A 23,159-nucleotide genomic window follows, 5' to 3' on the forward strand; every position below is an offset into this window, starting at 1 on the left:
TACTTAACCTTCTAATTTCTGTATAAGTCTAATTACATGAAATAGAAGTTGGGGTTCTAGTTTTTTACTTTGCTTATCCATTTGGAGTGTTATTGTAACTACTGTATTGTAAATGATGGAAAATAATTGCATATGTTAAAAAAATAGTGTTATATTCTAAAAAAATTAAAAATAAAGTTACAAAAAAAATAAAAGGGGATGTTTCTCCCTTTGTATTAGTGTAAGACCCACTAACTCTGCTGTCGTGGGAATTAGAATGTTAGCCTGCCAATGGTTAGAGGAATCTTTGGTGATTCTTAACTTCTCTTCAGCCTACGGAACACTTCATAAATCTGATGAAAGCTATCCCAAGAGCGCATAGATACAGATTTTACATAGCATCTCAGCATGTACAGAATTCTGGAAGCTAACCCAAGGATACTCCCAGGTTAAACTCCAGACCAGTACTTCTCAACATGGATTTTCTCTATTATAATGGTCTGCGAGGTCTTCCTAGAAATCCATTTATTAGGGCTCTGTCGTAGGCCCAGTAAAACAGCAACCCTGAGGAAGGGGTTCAGCAATCTGCTGATTAAATAATCAGTCCAAGGGATTTTGATACACTTAAAAATTTTTTTTAAATGTTTATTTATTTTTGAGGGGGGGAGGGGCAGAGAGAGGGAGACACAGAATCTGAAGCAGGGTCCAGGCTCTGAGTTGTCAGCACTGAGCCCAATGTGGGGCTCAAACTCACCAACTGTCAGATCATGACCTGAGCCAAAGCCCAACGCTTAACTGCCTGAGCCACCCAGGTGCCCCAATACACATTCAAGTGTGAATTGGCCACAGACATCGATCAGTTTTTTCATTTGCAAAGTCACTTGTCCAAAGTTGTACAGTAAACAGGGCAAAATGAGATGCAAATGTTTTATTTCATATTCTATACAACAAAGATTTTTACACCTAAAATCTTGCATTTATGTGTTTGCCAATAACTTTCAGGAAGAGTACCTTTTATTCCTGATACTGTTTTTTAAGCAGAAGAGCACAATTTGTGAGTTAAGTTCTAAAACTCTATAGAGAATTATAGAACGTGGTTGTGATACTTCATTAACTAGAAAACTTTTCTTAGTCTATTAAAAGATCTTTATCATAAAACATTTAGATGCTCCAGTCTATGACATAATTTTTTAAAAATTTGTTTTAATAGATGTCACTGAGTAGTTGTGTCAATAGAGTTTTGGCTAGTACACTTACATTTCCAAAGCTTTAGGCCTAGAATTTCTTATTGAATGGAATTCCACCAATAGATTTTTGTAAAATAAACATGGTACCAAGGTTGGAAAAGGTAAAAACTATCTACTCAGAGACTTTTTATCATCTAAAAGGGTAAGAGAAAAGTTTGCTTTTCATCAGTACCTCAATTAACATTTTATTCTAATAACTCATTTTGAAATTAACCTCTACTCTTGCCCCACCAACAAGTATTTCTGTCATTCTGCCTTGTATTGGGGTTAACTGTGTCTTCTCCATTAGCCTGTGAGATCTTGGAGGACAGGCAGGGCCATTCATGAGCCATTTCTGCATGTCTCCACTACAGAGCTTTCTGAGAAGGAGATACACAATCAGCATTTAATAGAATCACACAACAAACACTGACGTTTGCTCTGCAGCAGGCTCTGTCCTAAACACTGGGTCTCATGTTGATTGAAATGAGGTGACTGTGGTCTACAGGACTCAAGAATGAACCTAAGAAGGAAGACCCAGGCCCAGGTCTGTGTTTCTGGAAGCTCTATCTGGAAGCTGTATGTTGGCGGGGCTGGAGGGCGGGGCTGTGGACCGCCGTGAGGGTTGGCACGCCCATCTGCAATATGCATCCTACCTTCACTTCTTCTATGACACTAGGCCTCATTATTCTGAACCTCAGTGTTAAACATTTTTAAACATGGACTTAAGAAGCAGTTCCTTTCTATTTTGGATACAAAGGCTACTGAAGTTGAGAGTTTGTGGCTCCGGGCCTTGCAGAGGGGCCTCTCCCATTATTTTGCTTCTCCCACACCCTGAAAAGAGCTGGTCCCACAGCAGCCCAGTGTCTCTCCTAGAGCCTGAAATGGCTCAGTTTGGTGACAGTACATGCACCAGGCCGACCACAGACAGGAGGGCAGAGGCCACGGGCAGTTCTGCTCAGTTAGGCAGATCCTAGGATGTCTCACTGTCCACATTGAGATAGAAGGAACTACAGAAATGTGCCTATTCACCAGGCTAGGGACTGTGCCTGCCGAATATTTGCACTTTTCAGCAGCATTAAAGGAAGGTTTTTGTCAGCTCCTCTCCTGAGCCTCATTACATAATCCACATCTTTCTCTGGGTTTCCTTCTAGCCTATCAGAGCTGTCTTTTATTTTTCCCCTTCTCCCTGCGTACATAGCATATTTCCTCTGGTTTTCCTTTGTATTATGTCCTTGGACAACTCTGGAAGGAGAAGAAGACTTGACTTGTTTTCCGATTATTTGACAGAAGAGCACAGGCTGAGTTCGAATATGGTTAAGAGGCTGCCAGGAATCTAAACTCCATTCAGAAAGCCATATATTCTCTTCGTGGAATAAAAGAGTACACTCTGGGGTGGAGTGGGAGGGGTGAAGGAGCAGGATGATGTCGGTATACATACATCAGTTGTACCACAGAACGCTGAGCCGTGCTTCATGTTTACATGGCCCCCCACCCTCCCCGTCTTGAGGCTGGTGCTTTTCCAGTGCTGAGTACTCCCAGTATGTAAATGAAAGACCTCATTTCCTGCATTTCAACTCTTTCTTCAAAGGCAAACCTCTCTCATTTTAAACAGAGTGAGGAATGTGGCACCCAGGGCTTTCTTAAACACAGAGTGACAGCTTGTGTGACCTCCAGCGATATGAAAATAACTTTGACAAATCTCATTTGTCTGTACCTTCCTTGGGGCTGAGAGTGAAGACAGTTGTGAGGCTCAGGCTAACTCCTGGGTGATAAAATTTTAGAAGATGTGACTTTGAAAACTACAGAGAGTGGTTTCATCATTTAAGAAAAGGCAGACGACCTCACTTCTCTGCAAAAGCAATTTATATCAGTTGAACAATAAATGCATTTCTCAGCACTCCGACCCGAAAGAGCTCTACACGATAAAAACTAATTTCTTCTTAAAAATGGCACAGTGATCTTACAATATACACACAGGCCACTCTAAGGGCACCTTGCAGCACACGTTTAAGGAAGTAGGTTTGTAAGTCCCTGGGGCCCTCAGTTGCTCAGTTTTGGATTAACGATAATTCTGTGTCCCTGACACTCATCAGTGGTCCTTACAGGATTACTGAGCTTTTAATAATACAAAAAGCACCCATCTGCGAACTCACCACCCCAAACCACAGCTACAACTTAGATACAATCTCTGTCTAACTGCGTGGCCCTCCCCCCATCCCGTCCCTTGCCTCTCCCACACTGGATGCAGCCACCAGTCTGGATCTTGTATTCATCAATCATGCTTTCCTTTTTATATGATTTTATTGCATTTATTGGTAGTCCTGTAAAATATTTTTGTAATCTTCTTTGTGTTTAATTTAGAATATTTTAAGACTCACTTTTTGCACTTCATGATTTAGTGTTGCTACAGATCAACTGTTTTGACTGCTATGTGAATACATCATGGTTTATTTTCCATTTTCTCTCGGATGGGCATTTGGGTTGTTTCCCAGGTTTGCTGTTGTGAACAGTGCAGCTATGAGCATTCTTGCACATGTCCCCGCTTGTGTAAGGATGGAATTGCCAGAGCACGAGCTATGTGAAATGTTCAACTTCAGGAGGTAAAAACAATGCTTATACTTTATACAATCATCCCCACACATACATTCATGTGGATGGTTCATGGCGCTCAAACTGATTACTACGCTTGAAGGATAAAAGCGACATTTTCTATTTTGTATTTTAGTCAGAAAAAGTTAAAAGAAAAACAATGCATTTCTTTCACAAGCCTAACACAAATGTCCACAAAACAGAATGTCTTAGATCCTGCCAAATCTCGAAATAATACAACTGATAGGCTCAGATGAACCAAAATAATTCCATAGCAATAGAAATTCTACCTGTCATGGAACAGTTTTATCTAATGTCCAGGGTAAGACTCACTTGTAAACAGTACAAAATGCTGAGTTAAGAGTCCATGTTTGATGCCCAAATGTATACTGGACTCCCTACCCCTTTCCAAATGTGCTGATGTAAGAATCCAAGTTTTTTTCTTATCTGCAAATAGAAGACATCATGTAGTGAAAAAGGGTCCCATGTACTTTCTCTTTAATGGAGAGAGGTGCAGATACTTTTTTAAAAAACTTTTTTTAATGTTTTTTATTTATTGTTAGAGAGAGAGAGAGAGCACGAGCCGGTGAGGGGCATAGCAAGAGATGGACAAAGAATCCGAAGCAGGTACCAGGCTCTGAGCTGTCAGCACAGAGGCTGACGTGGGGCTCGAACTCAGGAATGGTGAGATCAGGACCTGAGCCAAAGTCGGGCCACTTAACGACTGAGCCACCCAGGTGCCCCATTACTTTTAACAACCCAAACAATAGTGCAATTAACAGCTTGTCAATTATCATCAGAAAACACTGCATTATCTGAAATTTCTACTGTTCTTTCACCTGACACTGTCATCTTCTGAACTCAAGTCACTGTTTTGACTGAACAATTACTCCTCTTATTCAGAAACTGCTTGACTTACATGTGGAAAAAACACACCCTTTTGCATTTCTAAAAACATCCATTTTTCCTTTTGGTTGGAAAATCACCAGTGTTGAAACAAATGGGCTACTTGGCGTTGTAATTCCATAGGAAGCTACATTTCATGAAGACCGTGTTTTGTGGCCTTAAGAAAACAAGAGATGGAAAACCATTTACCTTCACGTAGAGCTGCTGAAATTCCTCGAGGTTCAGCCTCCCACTTGGACAGTCCTTGAGGAACCCTTTGTACCACTGCTTGAGCTCATGCTCATTGAACTCTGTGCTCTTCACCAGGTCCTCCATGACTTCAGGGGCCAGTTTGCTATTCTGTTTCCCCATTCTGCCTGAAGGAAAGCAAATTAATGCAATTAGCTGTGGTCATTTCACACTTGATTAGGAGCCACGTCAGCGTCAGCGTTCTGAGCAGCCCCTTGGTGGGAACTCCCTCCAGTGTGTTAGGTCAAAGTCCCCCCAAAGTCTTCCTCCTTCTGTTTGGTGTTCCAGATGGGAGATGAGTGAAAAAGACATCATCTCAAGAGGCTGTAGAGCTCACCCTCCCCCATCACGTGTCCCCTCTCCCATGGCAGAGATCTTGCACGGAGAAACAGCCATCCTTGTTTTTGCTATTCATGTAAAGTACTTGGAAACTGTTTACGTTCTCTTTTTCTGAATTAAAATCCATTAGTACTTGCCGCCTAGTGCCTAATGCTACATTCAGTTTGTAAGGATATTAAGGGGGATTGTTGACACCGCAGTGAGAAGGCTTTATAGCCAAGTGATCACAGACCTGGGAAATCTGATCAGCAACGGTCGGAAATCTCAGCTGGTTTAATTCTAACGTGGCAGCTTTTTTTTTCTTTTTAAATGGAACAACCTATTTTTATTAAGTCACATTAATTTTCTTTCTCCTTTCGTCTTCAGAGGCCTTCCTACAATGTTGCTATCAGTGTTGACAAACTTGGTGGCTTTTTTGAGAGATTGGATGGTGAATTTCAATTCACCTAATTCCATTCTGTTATTATTGCTGCTAGTAAATAAAATAACAGTGCATAAAATACATAAAACAATGTTATTTATATCAATTACGTGCCAGGTTATTGACCGTTTGCCATGTATGTTTCCTAGGGCAATATTAATAAACTATTTCATCTTAAATTTCTTCCTTAGTAAAATTATGTACATAATATATATGTTGCATATATATAATATAATAACTAAAGTATATATCACATATTATTTAATAACTATTTATATTAATTATATATATTATATAATAACTAAACCCTTTCAGATTCGCTGTGATGGCTGGTTAAGAAATACGTAGGTAAGCAAAGATAAACAATACTCCAAAATTAAACCATGTTTTGTATTAGCACTAGGAAATTGAAGGTGACTTAAAAATTTCCCTTTAATGTTGTTGTGATATAATAAAAAAAGAATGAAAACCAAAATGAACCACAGACTGATTTAAAAAGTCAAATTAAACTGAAACTCTAAAGGACCAAAACTCTGATGCAGGAACTGAATTAGACTTTGAAAAATTTACCCACGTGGATCGACACCTTCAACGTGCTTGACACAAATTCTCTCTCAGGCTCCAGGCGGGTCTCCACCTGCCATCACCCAAAAGGGGTATAATCTCCTCACATTCTCTGTTGGCTTTTTTTTTTTTGCCTTCTTTTACAACAGATTCCATACCCACTGTCTGTGACCTGCCCTAACACTGAACAATCCTTTCGCTGTAATGAAACCAAGACACTCTTGCTACTTCCGGGGAAACTTCCTCCTTGGCATCAGCCCAGCACAACACAGTGAAAAGATATCATGACCATGGCCATTTTTCTTCCAGGCTCTTCTGTTTGAGCAAAGGATCTGAGGATCAACGTGGAGCATCTCTACTAATTTTTGCGCTTAATTTCAAGCTCCATGTCTCCTATTAGCAACTGTCTCTTAATGATAGGTTACTGTGGAATTCCCGGCTGGATGTGGAAATCAAGTTGGGTACTCAGGTGTCACGTTTAATTAATCCGTAATCCATGGTTACCCTGCTAATCGAAAGATGTATTACCAAACTTTCAGGACTTTGCTTTGTTGTTTTCAGTAGAGAATTGCACATTTTCATCAGTGCACTGGAATCTCACCCAACAGTAACAGCTGCTGAATCCTGAGTGTTGGCTGTGGGACAGGCACTGTGTTGAGCATTTTACACTCCATCTTTGGCCGTGTGACAGCTCTGCCTGCAGTAAGGATCAGGGCAGCTCTCTCGCACAAGATCATACAAGTAACATGTAGCAGAGCCAGAATTTGAACCTGGATTAGCAAGACTCCAGTGCACGATCACAGACAGACAGGTGGATGGAACGCATTTCAGAAGGAATAGCAGGAGCAGAAGCAGGAAGGCTTGTGAGGCTGAATCAGTGCCTCTTGGCACTGAGAGAAGGCATGAGAGAGGAGGGATCAGTCACTTTGTCAGGCCCCGTGTGGAAAAGGCTTTTAAAGTTTACCAAAACCACAAGCCAGAATGGGTTTGTATTAATGATGGTAAAGTGGATTAAGGGTTATTAAAAACTGCCTTCAAAAATTCCTTTAGAAGGTCAACAGCGTGTCCGCTTCTTTCTGAAGCAAGGAAGCATGGATTCTCCATGGATCAGTTCTGCTACCTGAAACTTCCTGCTGACTGACTGGGGAGAGGGTGGTATCACCCAGGGAACACGGTCAGGGCCCTGAGTCACCATTTTGGAGACTCGAATGCATCACTTCATGCTTCTTGGTGATGGGTCATGTTCAGCACTAGCACTCAGGTGTGACTGGCAGTGGATGAGTTACAGAGAAAATCCAATTCTGGCCTGGCTCAAAGCTGCCTTGGCACTGCCTTCATCATGCCTTGTTTGGATTCGTGACCCTCACTGGGCTCTCTGACTCCAGCCCACCTTCTCTATGGCTGCTTGACTGAATTTCTAAACTACAAACCTTGCCATCTGAGCCTCTCCCTAAAACCATCAACACTTCCCATTGTCTACAGGATGCAGCCCTATCTCCCTCGCCTGGCACCTGTCCTGCCTACTCACATCCTCATTTCCTGTCCATCTGTCTTTTCATTTGCTCAGCAGACTTCTTCTCTTTCTTAAGTAGCCTCTGCTCACATGCTACCTCGTCTGTGAAACCTTTGCTGACTTTCCAAGGCTCACTTAGGCATCCTTTCTCCTAGGCATCTCCATTCTCTTGTAGAAGCTTTTATGGTCATTATTCATGAATCATGATTCATTATCCAATCTACTGGATTGTTAAGTTTCTTGGGAGAGAGGACTGTCTTTTATTATCTTTGCATTTTTGCTACCTAGTACTAGGTGCTCAACAAATAATTTTTGAGAGAGCAAATGAATGAGGGACACTGAGCCCCTGTGGAGTCAGTACTCAAGGATTGTGGCACTGGTCTTTATCAATTGTGGTATTCGGTATGTTTCTTTCTGAGAAATTCAGTCTCCTAGTAATCTATATCTGAAAAGAGTCAATGCAATCATAAGTATAAATATAATGTGCAGGCAACAGATGGGAAGCATGTTTCATTTAACTGTTTGGGAAATAGCCTGCCCTTCTAGAGACCATTTTTTTTCTTGTCTTCATCACTAAAGTCACTAAATTTTGAACATCTTAAAGCCAGAGCTCATGTCTTTTGTCTCAATATTCTCAGTATTTGGCACACATGTGGTGCTTAGTATTGTCTGACACATGAAGGGAAACATTGGGATAACACTCCCCTTGTCCTGGGGCTTCAGGGACACTGGCCGGTCATGTCTTCCATTATGGCACCAGGACAACAGAGAGGGTAAAAATGACAGTAAAGCTCATTATAGACCCAATAAAAAGAATTCATGACATAAATAAAATAAAATAAAATAAAATAAAATAAAAGATTCGTGTGTGTGTGAGGGTGGACAGGTTATCCCAGCTCTGTTTCTAGTTCATTCTGTGATCTTGGGCCAGATCCTTTCTTCCTCTGTTGCTCAGTTTCCCCATTTGAAAAACAAATGAGTTGGAACAGATGAACTTTAAGGCCCTTCCAATCCCATCATTCATGGATCTGTAGCCTACGTTCTGTAAATATGAAAATATGAGTCACAGACTTGAAATTGGCCTGTCTTGAAAGAGTCCACACATGTTGGCTTTGTGGATTCTGTACCTGGGCACCTGTTGGTACTTGAACATTTGTTGCCTAAGAAGGGAATAGACGGGGACTGGAGTGTATTATTTTAAAGATTGTATTCCAAGCTATAAGATAGTCACAGAACAGGACCAGTGATGGGCACCAGGAACAGGCCTGTGGGTGAGGAAAGCCCAGCACCAAATTGCAAATGATACCCAGGAAAGACCACGTTCTCATACTCTACAGGTTACAGAAGTCTTCATGTGACAGCATGTACCCATGCAACAACCCAGTAAGAAACAGGTTATTATCATCTGCCTTTTACTGATGACGACTTTGAAGCTCAGAGGGAAAGAGTACTTTGCCTTAGCTCAACCAGCTAATAAAGCTTGGCTCAAAATACACATTGTTCTCTAGAACTCCCTTGGTTTCCTAATATAGGCCATCATCTTCTCTTGCCTGGAATCTGTGGCCCCTTCTAACTGGTTTTCCTGCCTTGAGTTCTGCCCATCCCTCTTCCACTTCCTGCTCTGTCTCCAAAGCAGAAGAGGCAGTGCATGAACCAGTGCTCCTAGGACAGATCTGAGAGACTTCCTATAGGACAAAAAGACCAACACGGAAGGCAAGAAGCACCCATGAACATCTTTTTTCCACAAATCCTTTGGGTCCTAGAGAAGATTCAAGTAGTGTGTGTGTGTGTGTGTGTGTGTGCGTGTGTGTGTGTGTGTGTGTCTTGCCCTGTGCTGGTCCTTTACACACTCTGATATCTAAGTCCAGCCTCCTAGAACACAGCAGGGCCATGAGCCACACGGAACAGCAGGTCTGGCTTTTCACAGGTAATCTGGCCATCAGCCTGGCTCAATCTTGGCAAGATTCATGCAGGACTGGGGGCTGAGATGGAGCAGCCCAGCCACATGTGCAGATACACCCAGGATAAGCATACCGATGGAGAACCAGGCCTGGAAGCTGGGCTCAGAGCAGGGAAAGGGCTTCAGGGGCTCACTTGGAGGCCAATAGAATATGACCACACGTGGGAGGAGTCTTAAATGGGAGCAGAACTGGTTGTAGTGTCAGAATACCTGGGAGAACTTGGAATACATCAGGTGCTCTTTCTAAGCCCTGGGCTCCTACTTGTCCACTGGAATAACTGAAGGAGACGGGCCTTTTCGTGCTTAGATTCCTGCCCAGATGGCTCTTTGTTTTCCTTACCACCTGTCTAAACCTGACTCCTCCTACAAGGCTTGGTTCCACTGCTGTCTTCTCCGTGACACTTCTCCACAAGTTCCTACCACTTTCCCTTCTCCTTCTTCTTGATAGCATGGTTTGTGTCAACAATGACCCATGGCCTCGTTAGCTCTGGGCAGCTCAGCTTGGCAGACTGGTATAGGTGTTGTCTACAAGAAAAATTCTGTGCTAGGCATGGTGGGATATACAGAGAAGACGTGGTTCCAATCTTGAGGAGCTCAGAACTGAACACAGGAAACACTCATGCCCCTTGGGATGTGGGATCTGATGAAATGACTGCTCAGAGCAGAGAGCTACATAGCACTGAGGAAAGAGAGACAAATGCCCACTGGATCAGGCAACTTCCCCTATGTCTGGTCCACAGGTGACAGCTCTAAACTGGAGTTCCCCAAACATGCCAGAGTACAAGAATCATCCTTATCTAGTGAAAACTGCAGCTTCCTGGGATACCTGGGTGGCTCAGTCAGTTAAGCTTCCGACTTGGGCTCAGGTCATGATCTCACAGATTGTCAGTTTGAGCCTCGCTTTGGGCTCTGTGCTGACAGCTCAGAGCCTAGGGCCTGCTTCAGATTTTGCGTCTCCCTTTCTTTCTGTCCTTCCTCTGCTCGCTCGCTCTCTCTCTCTCTCTCTCAAAAATAAATAAACATTAAAAAATTTTTAATGCAGCTTCCTAAGGCCCTTTCCTTAGAAGGAAATCTGTACTTTTAACAAGCAATACGAGTCAATTTGGGGATCAGTGATGAAAATCACGAACAAAAATCAAAGTAGATGGTCTGAGGAGAAGACACACAGAGCAGCACAGACAAACCCAAGTCCTCGCTGATGCCTCGCACTCTCCTTCTGACACCCCTGATATTGTTTCAAGATCTTGCACTGGGGACTAACATTAAGAATTGAAAAATCACAGAACTAGAAAAGACTAAAGTTGAAAAGATTTGCCCCTGGGTTCTTCTGCTTTTAATCCCTTGATTTTAGGTTAGAGAGCTTGAGATTCTCGAAGATCACACAGGCACCCAATGGCCAAGTGGGGAGGAGAACACTGGTCTCCTGACCCGGCTGTGGGATCCCGCCCTCCTACCCCAGCAGCAAGCCGTCCTCACGCCAAACACCCAAAGCTTGGAAGCCAGGACACATGTTTATCTACCAGCTGGGAGGTTGAAACATGCACCATCACTGCCTCCCTTGGATCGTGTAAACAAATGACAGGAGATTGCTGGTTTCCAGAGATGGTTAAAACAACCCTGAAAACCATGCCTCAAAGTTGCCCAGCACATTGTGTGTAGTTTTCTTTTCTAATAAGGACAATTATCTGAAACAATAGCTCTTTCTGCCTCTCTCCTCTGTATCCCCCTAAACCAAGTATTCTCAAGGCCCCAGAGTATCTCCACAAAGGCAGAGTGTGGATCCCAGGCTGGACTTTCTTGCTATCTCTGGGGACCATGACAGCTTCAGAAAAGGGGAGAAATGCTTTCTTCTGGCATTGGATGACTTTACCTCAAGCCCTGAATGTCATGGGATTACAGCTGAAGTCTGGCCTGTAAGCATTAAACAGGCTAGGTGAGGAGGGACTGAATCCCTGGGGACTCAGGATAAGGCACGAGCACTTATTTGATCTGTTATAAATGAGGAAAAATATTTTGATGGTAGCGACAATGGCACCCTCAGGGCAAATGACAAGAGTTCTAACCCAGAAAGAAGAACAAATTCATGAAGTTGAAAGTAGAAGTGGGTCCCAGAGATCAATCATCTGATCTAATCCCTTTGTTTTCTGGAAGAGTCTCAGGAAGGTTAGGGGACTTGTGTCAGGGAATACAGCACTTCTGTGGCAGGGCCTTGGCCACTGAACCTGGGCAAGAGACTTGGAGGCTGCTATGATGCCCAAGCCTGTGACCCTTGAGTGCTGACTTGGGCTGAGGGTCTTAGGCCCTGCAGGACTAGGAAGAGCCAATCCATGTCCATGTGACCAGCCTGTGAAAGACCTCCCTAGGTCTGTCCCAGGTATTTCCAACCAAGTTGCCACCTGAGTGGTCTCTCTACAGCTCAGAGGTGGAGTCTGAAGTGTCCTAGGGCCTTGGCTGGGCCCTGACCAAGGATGGGAGCTATGGGTGGACACTAGCCCTTGGATCTGACTAGGTGGTTCCAAACTAAAACCTGCCTGGTAGTAAGGTGGCCAGGTGCTCAGGGACTCTGATCTATAAGGCATCAAGTGGCCCAACTGGCTTTGGGGGTCAGACTCAACCACCTTCTTCTTCCGTGCCCAGACATAAAGAACATCTCTTAAGGACCTGGGAAGTGTGGCTAAGTCTGAAGCCACACTTGGTGCCCAGGGGCTGGGCTATAACTGGAAAAATTCCCACTCAGAATCAATCTCCCTTTCACCCAGTCTTACAAGTTCCCTTCCTTTTCTATTGGAACACAATGCCTCCTTTATTTTTTCACTGGACTTAGTTTGGTGGGACAAAATAAAAGATATCATGGGGGCAGACCTGGATCAAATGATGTTCTATGATAAGCTACTCAGCCCACTGGAGCCTCAGTTTACTCACTTCTCAAGTGGAAATGATGAAATTGGCTCACAAGGTTGTGATGAGAATTAATGAGCTAACACATTGAATTCCTTCCCGCAGAGCCTGCCACATAGCAGGTGTTCAAGAAACTGTAGCTATTATTATCCTCATCATGGGCCCCAGCAAACTGGACTGCTCCAGAAGATGGAGAGGCAGACATTTAAAGATTTGGGCTTAGATATCTAGGTGTCACCTTCACCTTGACATCTCGTATGAGACCTAATATGTATAAACAGAAGTACAGATATTGTGGCACATGGGAAATTTTACGTGGTCCTGCTTCCTCCTTCTTCTCCTTCAAGTAAAAGTGCTTCATCTCCAACCCGACAGAGGAAAGTCATCTAAGGACCCCACAGCCCTGACTAAGCATCACTGTTGAGCGAAGTTTCCATCTAATTCCCTGCTCACCCACTGAACAGAAGTGTAAGCTGATTAATAGCTGGTAACCTTTCCTCTGAGAGTGTTTCAAGCAGCCACCCACTTTTCTGCATCTTATTTTTACTTCCTTGTGCATCTTTCTCCAACCATTCTATGTGTTTCTGAGCATTGATTTCTATGAAAGGAAACGGGCCGTCTCTGGCAGTGTCAGAACCTCACTTAGTCCTGTGAGGTAACAGAGGAAATGCTTTCATTAATAATCACAGCCTTCTGTCCAACAGATTGTGTGCTGGGTTGTGCTGCCAAGTCCCAGTGGGGAAGGACCATGGCTCTTATCTCTGAGCAGCAGGGAGCTGTGGGAGAGGAGCACAGAGCAGGGATGCCTGTGTCACCTGCACATCTCAGGGCTGGGAGCAGCGGTCAGAATAGATACCCAAGTCCTTGCTTTCAGAGTAAGGACTTGGCTATCTATCCTGATGGGTGAGTGACATGTCCAAGTGTCTGTAGGTAGGGGTAAAATCATTCAAGTCTTCGGATTCTTAGGCGGGTGGTCCTTCCTTTCTGAGAGCTGTTTGCACTTACCATGCTCCTATATTGTTATTTCTACAGTAATTCTTAAAAAAAATAGTTTAATTCATCTGGTGGGTTTAAATACAGAGAGCTTTGAAATTCTCAAATAAAGGTAGCTTTATAGAAGTAAAATGTTCTGTTTGAAGGGATTATGACACTAAAAATTCACTCACTTTCATTCATTCATTCATTCAGTTATTCAAGCATCTTTTACTCAATATTATTCTATATCGGAAAGATACATATGTTTCCCAAATCTGTCTCCAAGGTAAGCCTTTCCTGAATACTGGATAATATCTCCATCTGCCTGCTGGACATTTCCACTTTTGTACCCTACAACCGTACCAAATTCAACAGATCCTCTGTGCTCCTGTGTCAGTAAGTGACCCTGCCATCTGCCCGGGGTCCAATTCAGAGCCTGGGGGTTAGGCAGAATTTTGCATCTCCTCAGCATCCCTGTATCCAACCAATCATGAAGTGAAGTAGTTGTAGATCCTACTTCCTAACTTTCTCTCAAAATCCATCAACTTCTTTCTTGTCACTACCTTAGTTGAGACTGCATCATCTCTCACTTTTATCATTATCCAAACTTCCAAACTTGTTTCCTCATCCAGTCTTGCCCTCCTGACATCCATCTTCCACATTGTAGCCATGTGACCTTTCTAAAACACCAAATCCAATCATGCCAGTGTCCTGTGTAACCCCTTCAATGGACTCCCATTAGCCTTCCTCAAATCCAACCTTCAGCATGGCTTTCCAGACTGCTCACTTGGGCCACTGCCGCCACACCTCCAGGAGCTCTTTGGTTTCACCCCTGCCTATGATACAACTTGCTGCATCATCTCCAACCTCTGGTTGTGTATTAGCTTTTCCTTTTGCTTTGAGGGCAGTTCCCATTTGCTACCCTGTAGCCTTTTAGTAAACTCCAAACCATGTTCTAGACATAGATGAGACAACTCATCTTGGGTGACTTTGCTGTCTGGCTTCCTCTTTCACACCCTGACTCTTGTACACACTGCTGTCACCATGCCACCTGCCAGAGCATGGTCGCTGTAAGGCATATCTGACTGCCGTAAGGCATGTCTGCCACCTCACTAGACCTGGGCTTCCCCAAGGGCAGAGTGATTGTCAGGTTCGCCTCAGCTTACACTGAACAGGTGCCCAGGAAATGTTGTTGAATCAATTAATTATGATGTGATCTCTGTCAACAACTAGCTAGAGCTTATCAGCTGAGCGATAAGAGAGAACATATGAAACAGAGATCAAAGATGAATTGTGCTAAGTGCCATTAGGGAGACACCAGCGCAGTGGAAAGAGACAGGGAGGGAGGAACAAAGAAACAGGGAGGTGTGGGAGGGAACTCTAGGGAACTCGTAATAAAACTACTTTAGGAGCTGAAAAATTAGGTGAAGAATTACTTGCAAAGTGATCCTTCAAAATTATCTCAAGGAAACAATCACAAAAATCCACAGAGATGTATATACTAGGATGTCTACTCCAGCATTGTTTAAAGTAATTTTTAAAACTCCACTTTTTTAGAGAAACAAATGTCCATCACAGAAAACTAGTTAAATTGATTTTGTTAGAGCTGCACAATGGACATTATGAAGCCATTAGAAGTGGTAATATAGATCTACATCTAATGACATACATTGGTATTGATTCAATGTCATTTATTTAAATTAAAACATGTGAATATACAAAACAACTATTTATTACCAAGGATAAACACATAACTGAGGACATGTGTTAAACACAAGAGAATGGAGGAGGAAAATGGGAGTACTGAAAATAAAAAATATATATAATAAAACCCAAAAGGGGCTTTATATAGGCAATGATGATATTGTGCCAGGAACAGAGGAGTATGAAGAGGAGAGAAGAAATTAAGTCACAAGATACTGTATGTAGATCACCTTGCCTTTGCTTTATACATACACAAGCTCAAGCTTGAGTGCACAGCAACTTTGGGTGATACATAATTTACATCAAAATCTTAGCAGTGGTTATAACTGCTGGCAGTGTAATGGTAATGTCTCACTCCTTAATATAGTTCTGATCTTTTTATAATGAGCACATGTAACATTTATTAAAAAAATTTTTTTTTAATGTTTTATTTATTTTTGATACAGAGAGAGACAGAGCATGAGAGGGGGAGGGGCAGAGAGAGGAGACACAGAACCAGAAGCAGGCTCCAGGCTCTGAGCTAGCTGTCAGCACAGAGCCTGACATGGGGCTCGAACCCACAAACGTGAGATCTGACCTGAGCCGAAGCCGGAGACTTAACCAACTGAGCCACCCAGGCGCCCCATATAATGAGCACATGTAACATTTATTGTCAGAAAAAATATATAAATAATCTCAACAAGCAAAATATCTTTTGTTCACAAAACCATCAGTCTTAGGAATTCTGCTCCCATGATGCTTTGAATTAAAGCCACTCCCTTTTCCAACAATTACTTCAGTAATATGTCAGGGTTCACTTGCAAGACCAAAGACCATTCTGAGGCCATCTTGGGTAGCTCTGGGTGAAGTGATGAACACAGAGGAGAAGCTCGGAAGAATCCGGAATCTGTTGTCTTCTCATCCATCTCAAAGCTCGAGAGAAGCAGTGGTGGGGAGACACAGTGTTGGGGGAATGCCCGGGTCAGAGTCCCTGACCCTCAGGATCTGCCATGTCAGAAAACCTCTCTGAGGCTCAGCTCTACCGTGTGAGACTGATGATGATAATATAAATCTTGATGTGTTATCACAAGGTTTAAATGAGATATAAGATAGGAAAGAGCCCTGTAAATGCTAAAGCATTCTCCAGTATTCATTATCATAACTGAAATTCAAATTCAGAAGAGAGAAAAGATGATGATCCCATAGCTCATCACTTCTGGCTGCTGAAGCCTGGATTAAGATTGTCTAATGAGATCCAGAGAGATCTACTTGAAGGCCAAAGCAAAGATCCAAGAAGATGAGAGGGAGCAGAATTTGCTAGCCCAATCTATGCCTCTTCAGTGTAGGATTATTTTAGGCTAAGTATTTTTAAGAAACAGCAGACATAGGACAATCTCTAACATGAGTAGAAGCTATGCTTCTGAAAGACACGTTGACATTTATACGGGAAATCTCCATTTGTAAGGGTGTCTCACTCCCTGCAGCTTGAAGGGAGAGATGACTAAATCTCTAGAAACTCTGTCAATGAAGAAGGCAACTGACTTAAATGTGTATAACAACCATTATTTTTTACTGTGCATTGCTTGACAGCCCCCCACCAAACTGCCTCCTGTCCCCAACATTCTCTTTTGTGTTTAGCTGGAGATGGTATTTAAGGTGATGGTTTGGGCCATTTCAGTTTTCCTGGGTATCTCCTTTGTATGCAAGAGGTATACATGTTATTAAATTTATGTTTGTTTTTCACCTGTTAACTTGTCTTTTATTATGGGAGCTAGAGGTGGAAATGTTAGCCAAGAACCTGCAAAAGTTGAGGGAAAATTATTTTTCCTCCCCTAAAAGGCTTTGGATACAGTAGCATCACTGGATTTGTCTGTGGATCAACCTTCCTTACCTTCAATCCAGGAAATAAGGAAATGGTGATTCACAGTTTTTAACTTGGAATTGTTGACTGTAAAGCCAACTGATATTCTCAGGAAATGCTTTCCAGGGCCCTGCCAAATAGCCTTCGTGGATTGTCTGCTCTGACAGGCTTGTGGACCACACCTTTCCCTAAAGCACAGAGCTGGGTTCAAGTCCTAGCTCCATCAGTGTTTTTTTGTGTGACCTTAGACACAGTCAGCTTCCATTTCGAGCTTCAGTTTTCTCATCTCCAAAAGTTCCAACTTACTAGGTCATTTTAATGAACAAATCTTATAAATAGTAAAATTGTTTCTAGCTCCTAATCTAGGGCACTTTCTGGACATCTCAGGAAAGAAAATAAGACCAAAATACATGGAAAGAAGTGGGTTTGTCAGGCAGGGGAAAAGAGAGGGAGTGGAATGCAAATTCCAGCATGAAAGAGAAGACACCCATTGATAAGCAGCCGACAGAAGTTTGACGAGCTGGGGGAAGAGGAGGTGACCCTGGGCCCCTTCTCGGAGCTGTGGGAGGTGGATGGAAAGGGCATATTTACCCAAGGTGGCTGGAAGGAGTGCTGACCCTCTCCAGTGAGGTTCCTGGCTTTGATGTGTTTCCAGTTCGGAATTATGCTCACCCTGTCCTTGCTGGGCCTTTGTGAAGTATCCAGCAAGGCTGCAACAAAGCACTTTATTGTGGTGCTTGAAAAATATCTTGGCTAAAAGGGACAATGCCAAGGCTGAGTGGGCTAAAATTAGACCTTCCGGTTCTGTTTGACTTGGCAGTGGTGCACCCAGGCTGCTAACGTGGCATCCTCCGCCCGCCTCCCTCCCGGCGGCCATGTACCTTCTGAGAGCACAGGTAACATGTGCTGAGGGAGAGGAAGTGCTGCTTCCTCTGGCACCCTGTGGGGATGACAAATGCTTCTGGGCTGTGTCACTGCCACTTGGAGCAGTAGGTTGAGTAATAATTTGAAGGGATGTTTCCCCAGCAGCCAATTTGCATATGAATGTTAAATCATGTCCCTCCTTCCCCTTAATCCAACACCCTTCCACACTGAAACCAAAAGGAAATCTCAAGACATCTATGTCATATTACTATTCGGAACTTTTATTAACCTTTACCTAAGACTTTACAACCTCACCTCCGTAACCACGGCGGAACCCAAAGAACCAGCCACACGTAGACTCCATCATGCTGTGCAGTGATAACATCTACAGGCCTATTGCACGTCCATTAGCTTGTACCTTTGGGAAAGTTCCTGAACCCTTCTTACCCTGTTCATTCAACTTTAAATCGTGTATGTCAATAACTACCTCAAAATGTTAAATGAAACACACAAGCAGATAAACACAAAACAGACTCATGAACACAGAAAATAAGCTGATGATGGCCACAGGGAAGGAGGTAGGAGGATGGGCTAAATAGGCGAAGGGGATTCAGTGGGACAAGAGTCCACTTATAAATAAATAAAGCATCAGAATGAACAGTACAGCATAGGAAATATAGACAATAATATTGTAATAACTTGGTATGGTGGCAGATGGTCACTACACTTGTGGTGAGCATTTTGTAATGTATGTAATCGGCAAATCGCCATGTTGTGCACCTGAAACTAATATAATATTATATGTCAACTCTACTTCAACTAACAGTTTTTTAAAAAGTTAAATGAAACAATAAATCTATATGACTGATATTTTAGCAGTAATAACTAAATATATAATATATATAATATAAAATGTATAACAGCTTATATGTAAGCTTGTATATATTATATATATAATAGCTTATATTATCAAGTACTTACTCTGTGCTCATGGATTATGCACTTCACCTTTATAGTAATGTAATGAAGTAGACATTACTATGTCTTTATTCTACACTCAAGGCAAATAAGACTTAGAAAATTTAGGAAACTTGCCCAAGGTCAGACAGTAAAAAAATGGTGGAATACACACTTGAATGCTGCAAAGCTCCAACCCACTGTTCGCTATTCTGTACTATTAAAGGAGATGAGAAAGAAGAAATTACTTATCAGAACAAAAACTGTTATTTCAATATAAGGTTCATCATTCGCTTTTCTTGCCTAGGTGATGCCCTTGATCTATGCATTTCTTCACCCAAGTGAGGCAATTTCCAGTACTCTGAGACTAACTTGTTTCTCAGTTACCAGCTTCTGGTCTGGGGGGGGGGGCTCTGGGGAGGGGCTTGGATGCTTAATACAATTGCAGCAATTGAAGGTACGAAGGATGTTTAACCAGAAGAAGCAAAGACTCAGGAAAGGAAATTTGAGCTCTCCTTGAATAAGTGAAGGATTTACTGGCACAAAAATAGACCTATAGATCAGCATAACAGAATGGAGAGTCTAGAAATAGACTCGGCTATACATAATTACTTAATGTATGATCAAGGAAGCTTTTCAGAACAAGAGGAGAAGGAGATATAATTTTATAAGTGGTGCCATCATCTTTTGATAGCAATTTGGTGGAAAAAATGTAAGTCGGAACTATGATAAGAAAAGGATAGGATAAAATATACAGAGAGAGAGGTTGGGACCTGACGCTCCTGGGTAGGGAAAAACAGGTATTTTGGAACAATGCTGGGAGGGTCTGAGTACAGCAGACTTCCAGGGGGGGGGGTAAGTTTCCCCTTAAGTAAGTAACAGACACCATCTACTCCCCCCTCAGGTTCCCCTCAGGAATTGGACAAAAGACCTAACTAAAAATAAGTAGTAGACCATAAAATGTACCCACAGGAAAGGTTTGGCCATAGACCACGCCTCTTATAATGCAAATGAGCCAATCAAAAAGGAATGACTAGGCCTTTAGAGTTACCACCCAGTAAGGGTAGAACCCGAGAAGGAACAAGGAGGAAGGGAAGAGGGGGCCCGATCAGACCCTTAAAAAACAATCAGACCCTTAAAAAACGAAGTCCTTGGTCTACAGTCCTCAGGTAATCGCCTTTGAATGCTCCTTCCCTGTAAAGAGAGCTTTCCTACTCTTACTTTCTGATCTTGTGCTCTAATTCTTACTTTCTAATCGTATACTGTAATATACTTTAGTCTCCTGCTCATTTTATTTTGTGTCTACCTCTTCATTCTTCGAAGAGGCGAGACAACAAATCCCAGGTATTGAGGTAAAAAAAAACCGAAAAAAGCCTGGAACAGGACCACACTAGGTACTGTCTTTTAAAAAATCATTAAGATTTGGAATAAACAGTTTAATATAAAAATATGTCAAAGAAAACTAAGAGGAACTGAAAATATGCTAGACAAAATGTATATGTATATATACACATAGCTCTATAAGCTTTATATATAAAGCAAATTCCAATTATTAAGGGAACCATTAGAAGAAATGAACGATCAGAGTGTACATAACACAAATAGTAAACAAACCCAGAAAAACATGTTTAACCTATTATTCAGATCAAATTAGACTTTCTAAACATAAAAACAATGGCAGAAACTATAAAAGATAAGATTGATAGATATAGGTACATAAATTCAAAGTTTGGGGAGTCTAAAAACACCAGAAAAAAGGGCAAATATCAAGTGGAAGAAAAAATAGGCAACATAAATGTCTTTTAAATATTAAAGGTGCTTCAAAATAAATGGTAAGAGAGGCACCTGTGTGGCCCCATCGGTGAAGCGTCTGACTTAGGCCCAGGTCAGGATCTCAGTTGTGAGTTGGAGCCCCGCTACGGGCACTGGGCTGACAGCTCAGAGCCTGGAGCTTACTTCCAATTGTGTCTCCCTCTTTCTCTCCTTCTCCCTCACTTGTGCTCTGTCTCTGTCTCTCTTTGTCCTTCTCTCTGTCTCTCTCTCAAAAACAAATATTTAAAAATTTTTAAAAATTAAAAAAATAAATGGTAAGAGAATTTGATAGAAAGCTAGACAACCAACATGAACAGAGTATGAACAGAGATGAAACCTCAATGGCCAAGTTCAATCCTACAAATAATCAAACACAGTAAAATCGTATGTCCGTCCAACACACTTAAAAATATTAGAGGGTGCCTGGGTGGCTCAGTCTGTTGGGCAGCCGACTTCGGCTCAGGTCATAATCTCACAGCTCATGAGTTCGAGCCCCACGTTGGGCTCTGTGCTGACAGCTCGGGAGCCTGTATTCTGATTCAGAATTTATGTCTCTCTGCCCCTCCCCCACTCACATTCTGTCTCTCTCCATCTCTCAAAAATAAACATTTAAAAAATTTAAAAAAATATATTAGAAATGAAGAAGCCTTAAACAGCAGCACTTTTGATACCAGGGGTACCAAGCTCAAAGAAAACTTACAAGAGAAAAACTTATACAAAGGGATATATTTATTACAGCTTTATTTAGTAATGGTAAAAACCCTAGTTTTAGGGAAATAGATAATAAATTACAGTATGTTAACTCAATGGAATATAAAATTTTGAGTACAATTTTGAAATATGGCAAATTACTTATATGCTAAATGGAAAAAGAAGACATACAATACTGAATACACATTATAATCACAACTATTTACTGCAAGAAAAATGAACTACGTTGTTTTCTTCTTTTCCTCCTTACAAATCAATAAAAAGTGCAGACTATGGGCAGAATCATATTATGTATCTGGGTATGGGGATGAATAAGAAGCGGCTTACTTAGGGCGCCTGGGTGGCGGGGTAAGCAGTCAATTTTGACCCAGGTCATGATCTTATGGTTCATGAGTCAGGCCCTATGTTGGGTTCTGTGCTGACAGCATGCAGCCTGCTTAGGATTCTCTCTCTCTTTCTCTCTCTCTCTCTCTGCCTCTCACATGCATGCTCTCTCTCTTTCTCAAAATAAATAGATAAAAAAAAGAAAGAAACTGCTTGCTTATTTCCCATAGAAACTGATGACCCAATGGGAGAGAAAAATAATTTGCCAACATTTAGTTACAAGGTGTAATATGGAATGACAAGGACATCCCTAAAAATGTACAATATTCTATGGTAACACATTAATGTTAAATAGTCTGAGATCTCCTATAGGTTCCCATATTAAGTTACATTAAAATATGAGAACTTGAAAAGACCTTTGTAAAATCCAATTAATCTTCCTTATTATGAAGGTGAGAAGGCTGAGGTGCAGAGAGAGTCAACAAACAGATCTAGATCAATGCTTTCCTTTTCCAGATGAGAACCTGAGGCCTAGAGAAAACATAAGCTTTTTCTAAGAGTGTAGGGAATGTTCCAGAGCCACGTTTCCTGACCGCACATCCAGTGTTCTCTTCAAAGGCAGCTTTCACCCAGAGTGCATCAACGGAAACAGAAGGTGACAGAAGAAACAGGCCCCGTATCTTCTAAAGAACGATAAGGGCAGTGGAAGACACAGGGACAGGACTTCTTCTCTGTCTCCGTAATTCGGGAGAGAGTCATGAGTTTAAAAGCCCAGTCAGACACTTAGGAGTCTGTATGTGCTTCTCCAGACCTCGGAGCCTCGTCCTGATTAGTCAGATATTCTGTCTTGACTAATTCTATTTTACTTTAAACCCTACTTTTTTGTTGTTGATGTTGTTGTTGTTGCGACAACTATGTAGTTAGTCTTTCTGCAGTCTCTACCCTTCAAATTTATTCTTTATACTGTTGCCACATTGGTATTACCAGAATAAATATCTGACCATTTCAGGCCTTCAGTGCTTCTGTGTTGCTCAAAAACAAATTATAAATTCCTCCAAAATACCCATAGGGGCCACCATGATCCTGCCAGTGCCTTTCCTTCCATTTTATCTCTTCCTACTCCAGTCTTATACTTTCAGACTCATGCTCACACTGAATGTGCATTTTCAAAAATGTTTCAATATTTTATCAGGTCGCTGTTAGCACAGTAGGCACTTACTGAATGGACAAACGAATTAACAAATGAGATGAAGGAAATTTAATAAAGACATTTCTTAATGACATTGGTATCTTAGCTAATACATCTTCTCTATCCATAAGCTCAGTGAGGTTGTGTATTGTGTTTT

At 42.0% G+C, this 23,159-nt stretch overlaps 1 protein-coding gene across 1 annotated transcript in view; it reads right to left on the reverse strand.

Annotated features, from left to right (window-relative positions):
* The window catches only part of VSNL1 (visinin like 1), a 96,735-nt gene that overhangs the window by 51,754 nt on the left and 21,822 nt on the right, over nt 1–23,159 (reverse strand). Inside the window, exon 2 of the mRNA XM_029938265.1 lies at nt 4,893–5,059. Coding sequence (XP_029794125.1) covers nt 4,893–5,054 — 162 coding nt within the window. The 5' untranslated portion in view covers nt 5,055–5,059. The remainder of the gene's footprint in view (nt 1–4,892; nt 5,060–23,159) is intronic.

Source organism: Suricata suricatta, chromosome 4, assembly GCF_006229205.1.
Source record: "Suricata suricatta isolate VVHF042 chromosome 4, meerkat_22Aug2017_6uvM2_HiC, whole genome shotgun sequence".
In the NCBI taxonomy this organism is placed as follows: domain Eukaryota; kingdom Metazoa; phylum Chordata; class Mammalia; order Carnivora; family Herpestidae; genus Suricata; species Suricata suricatta.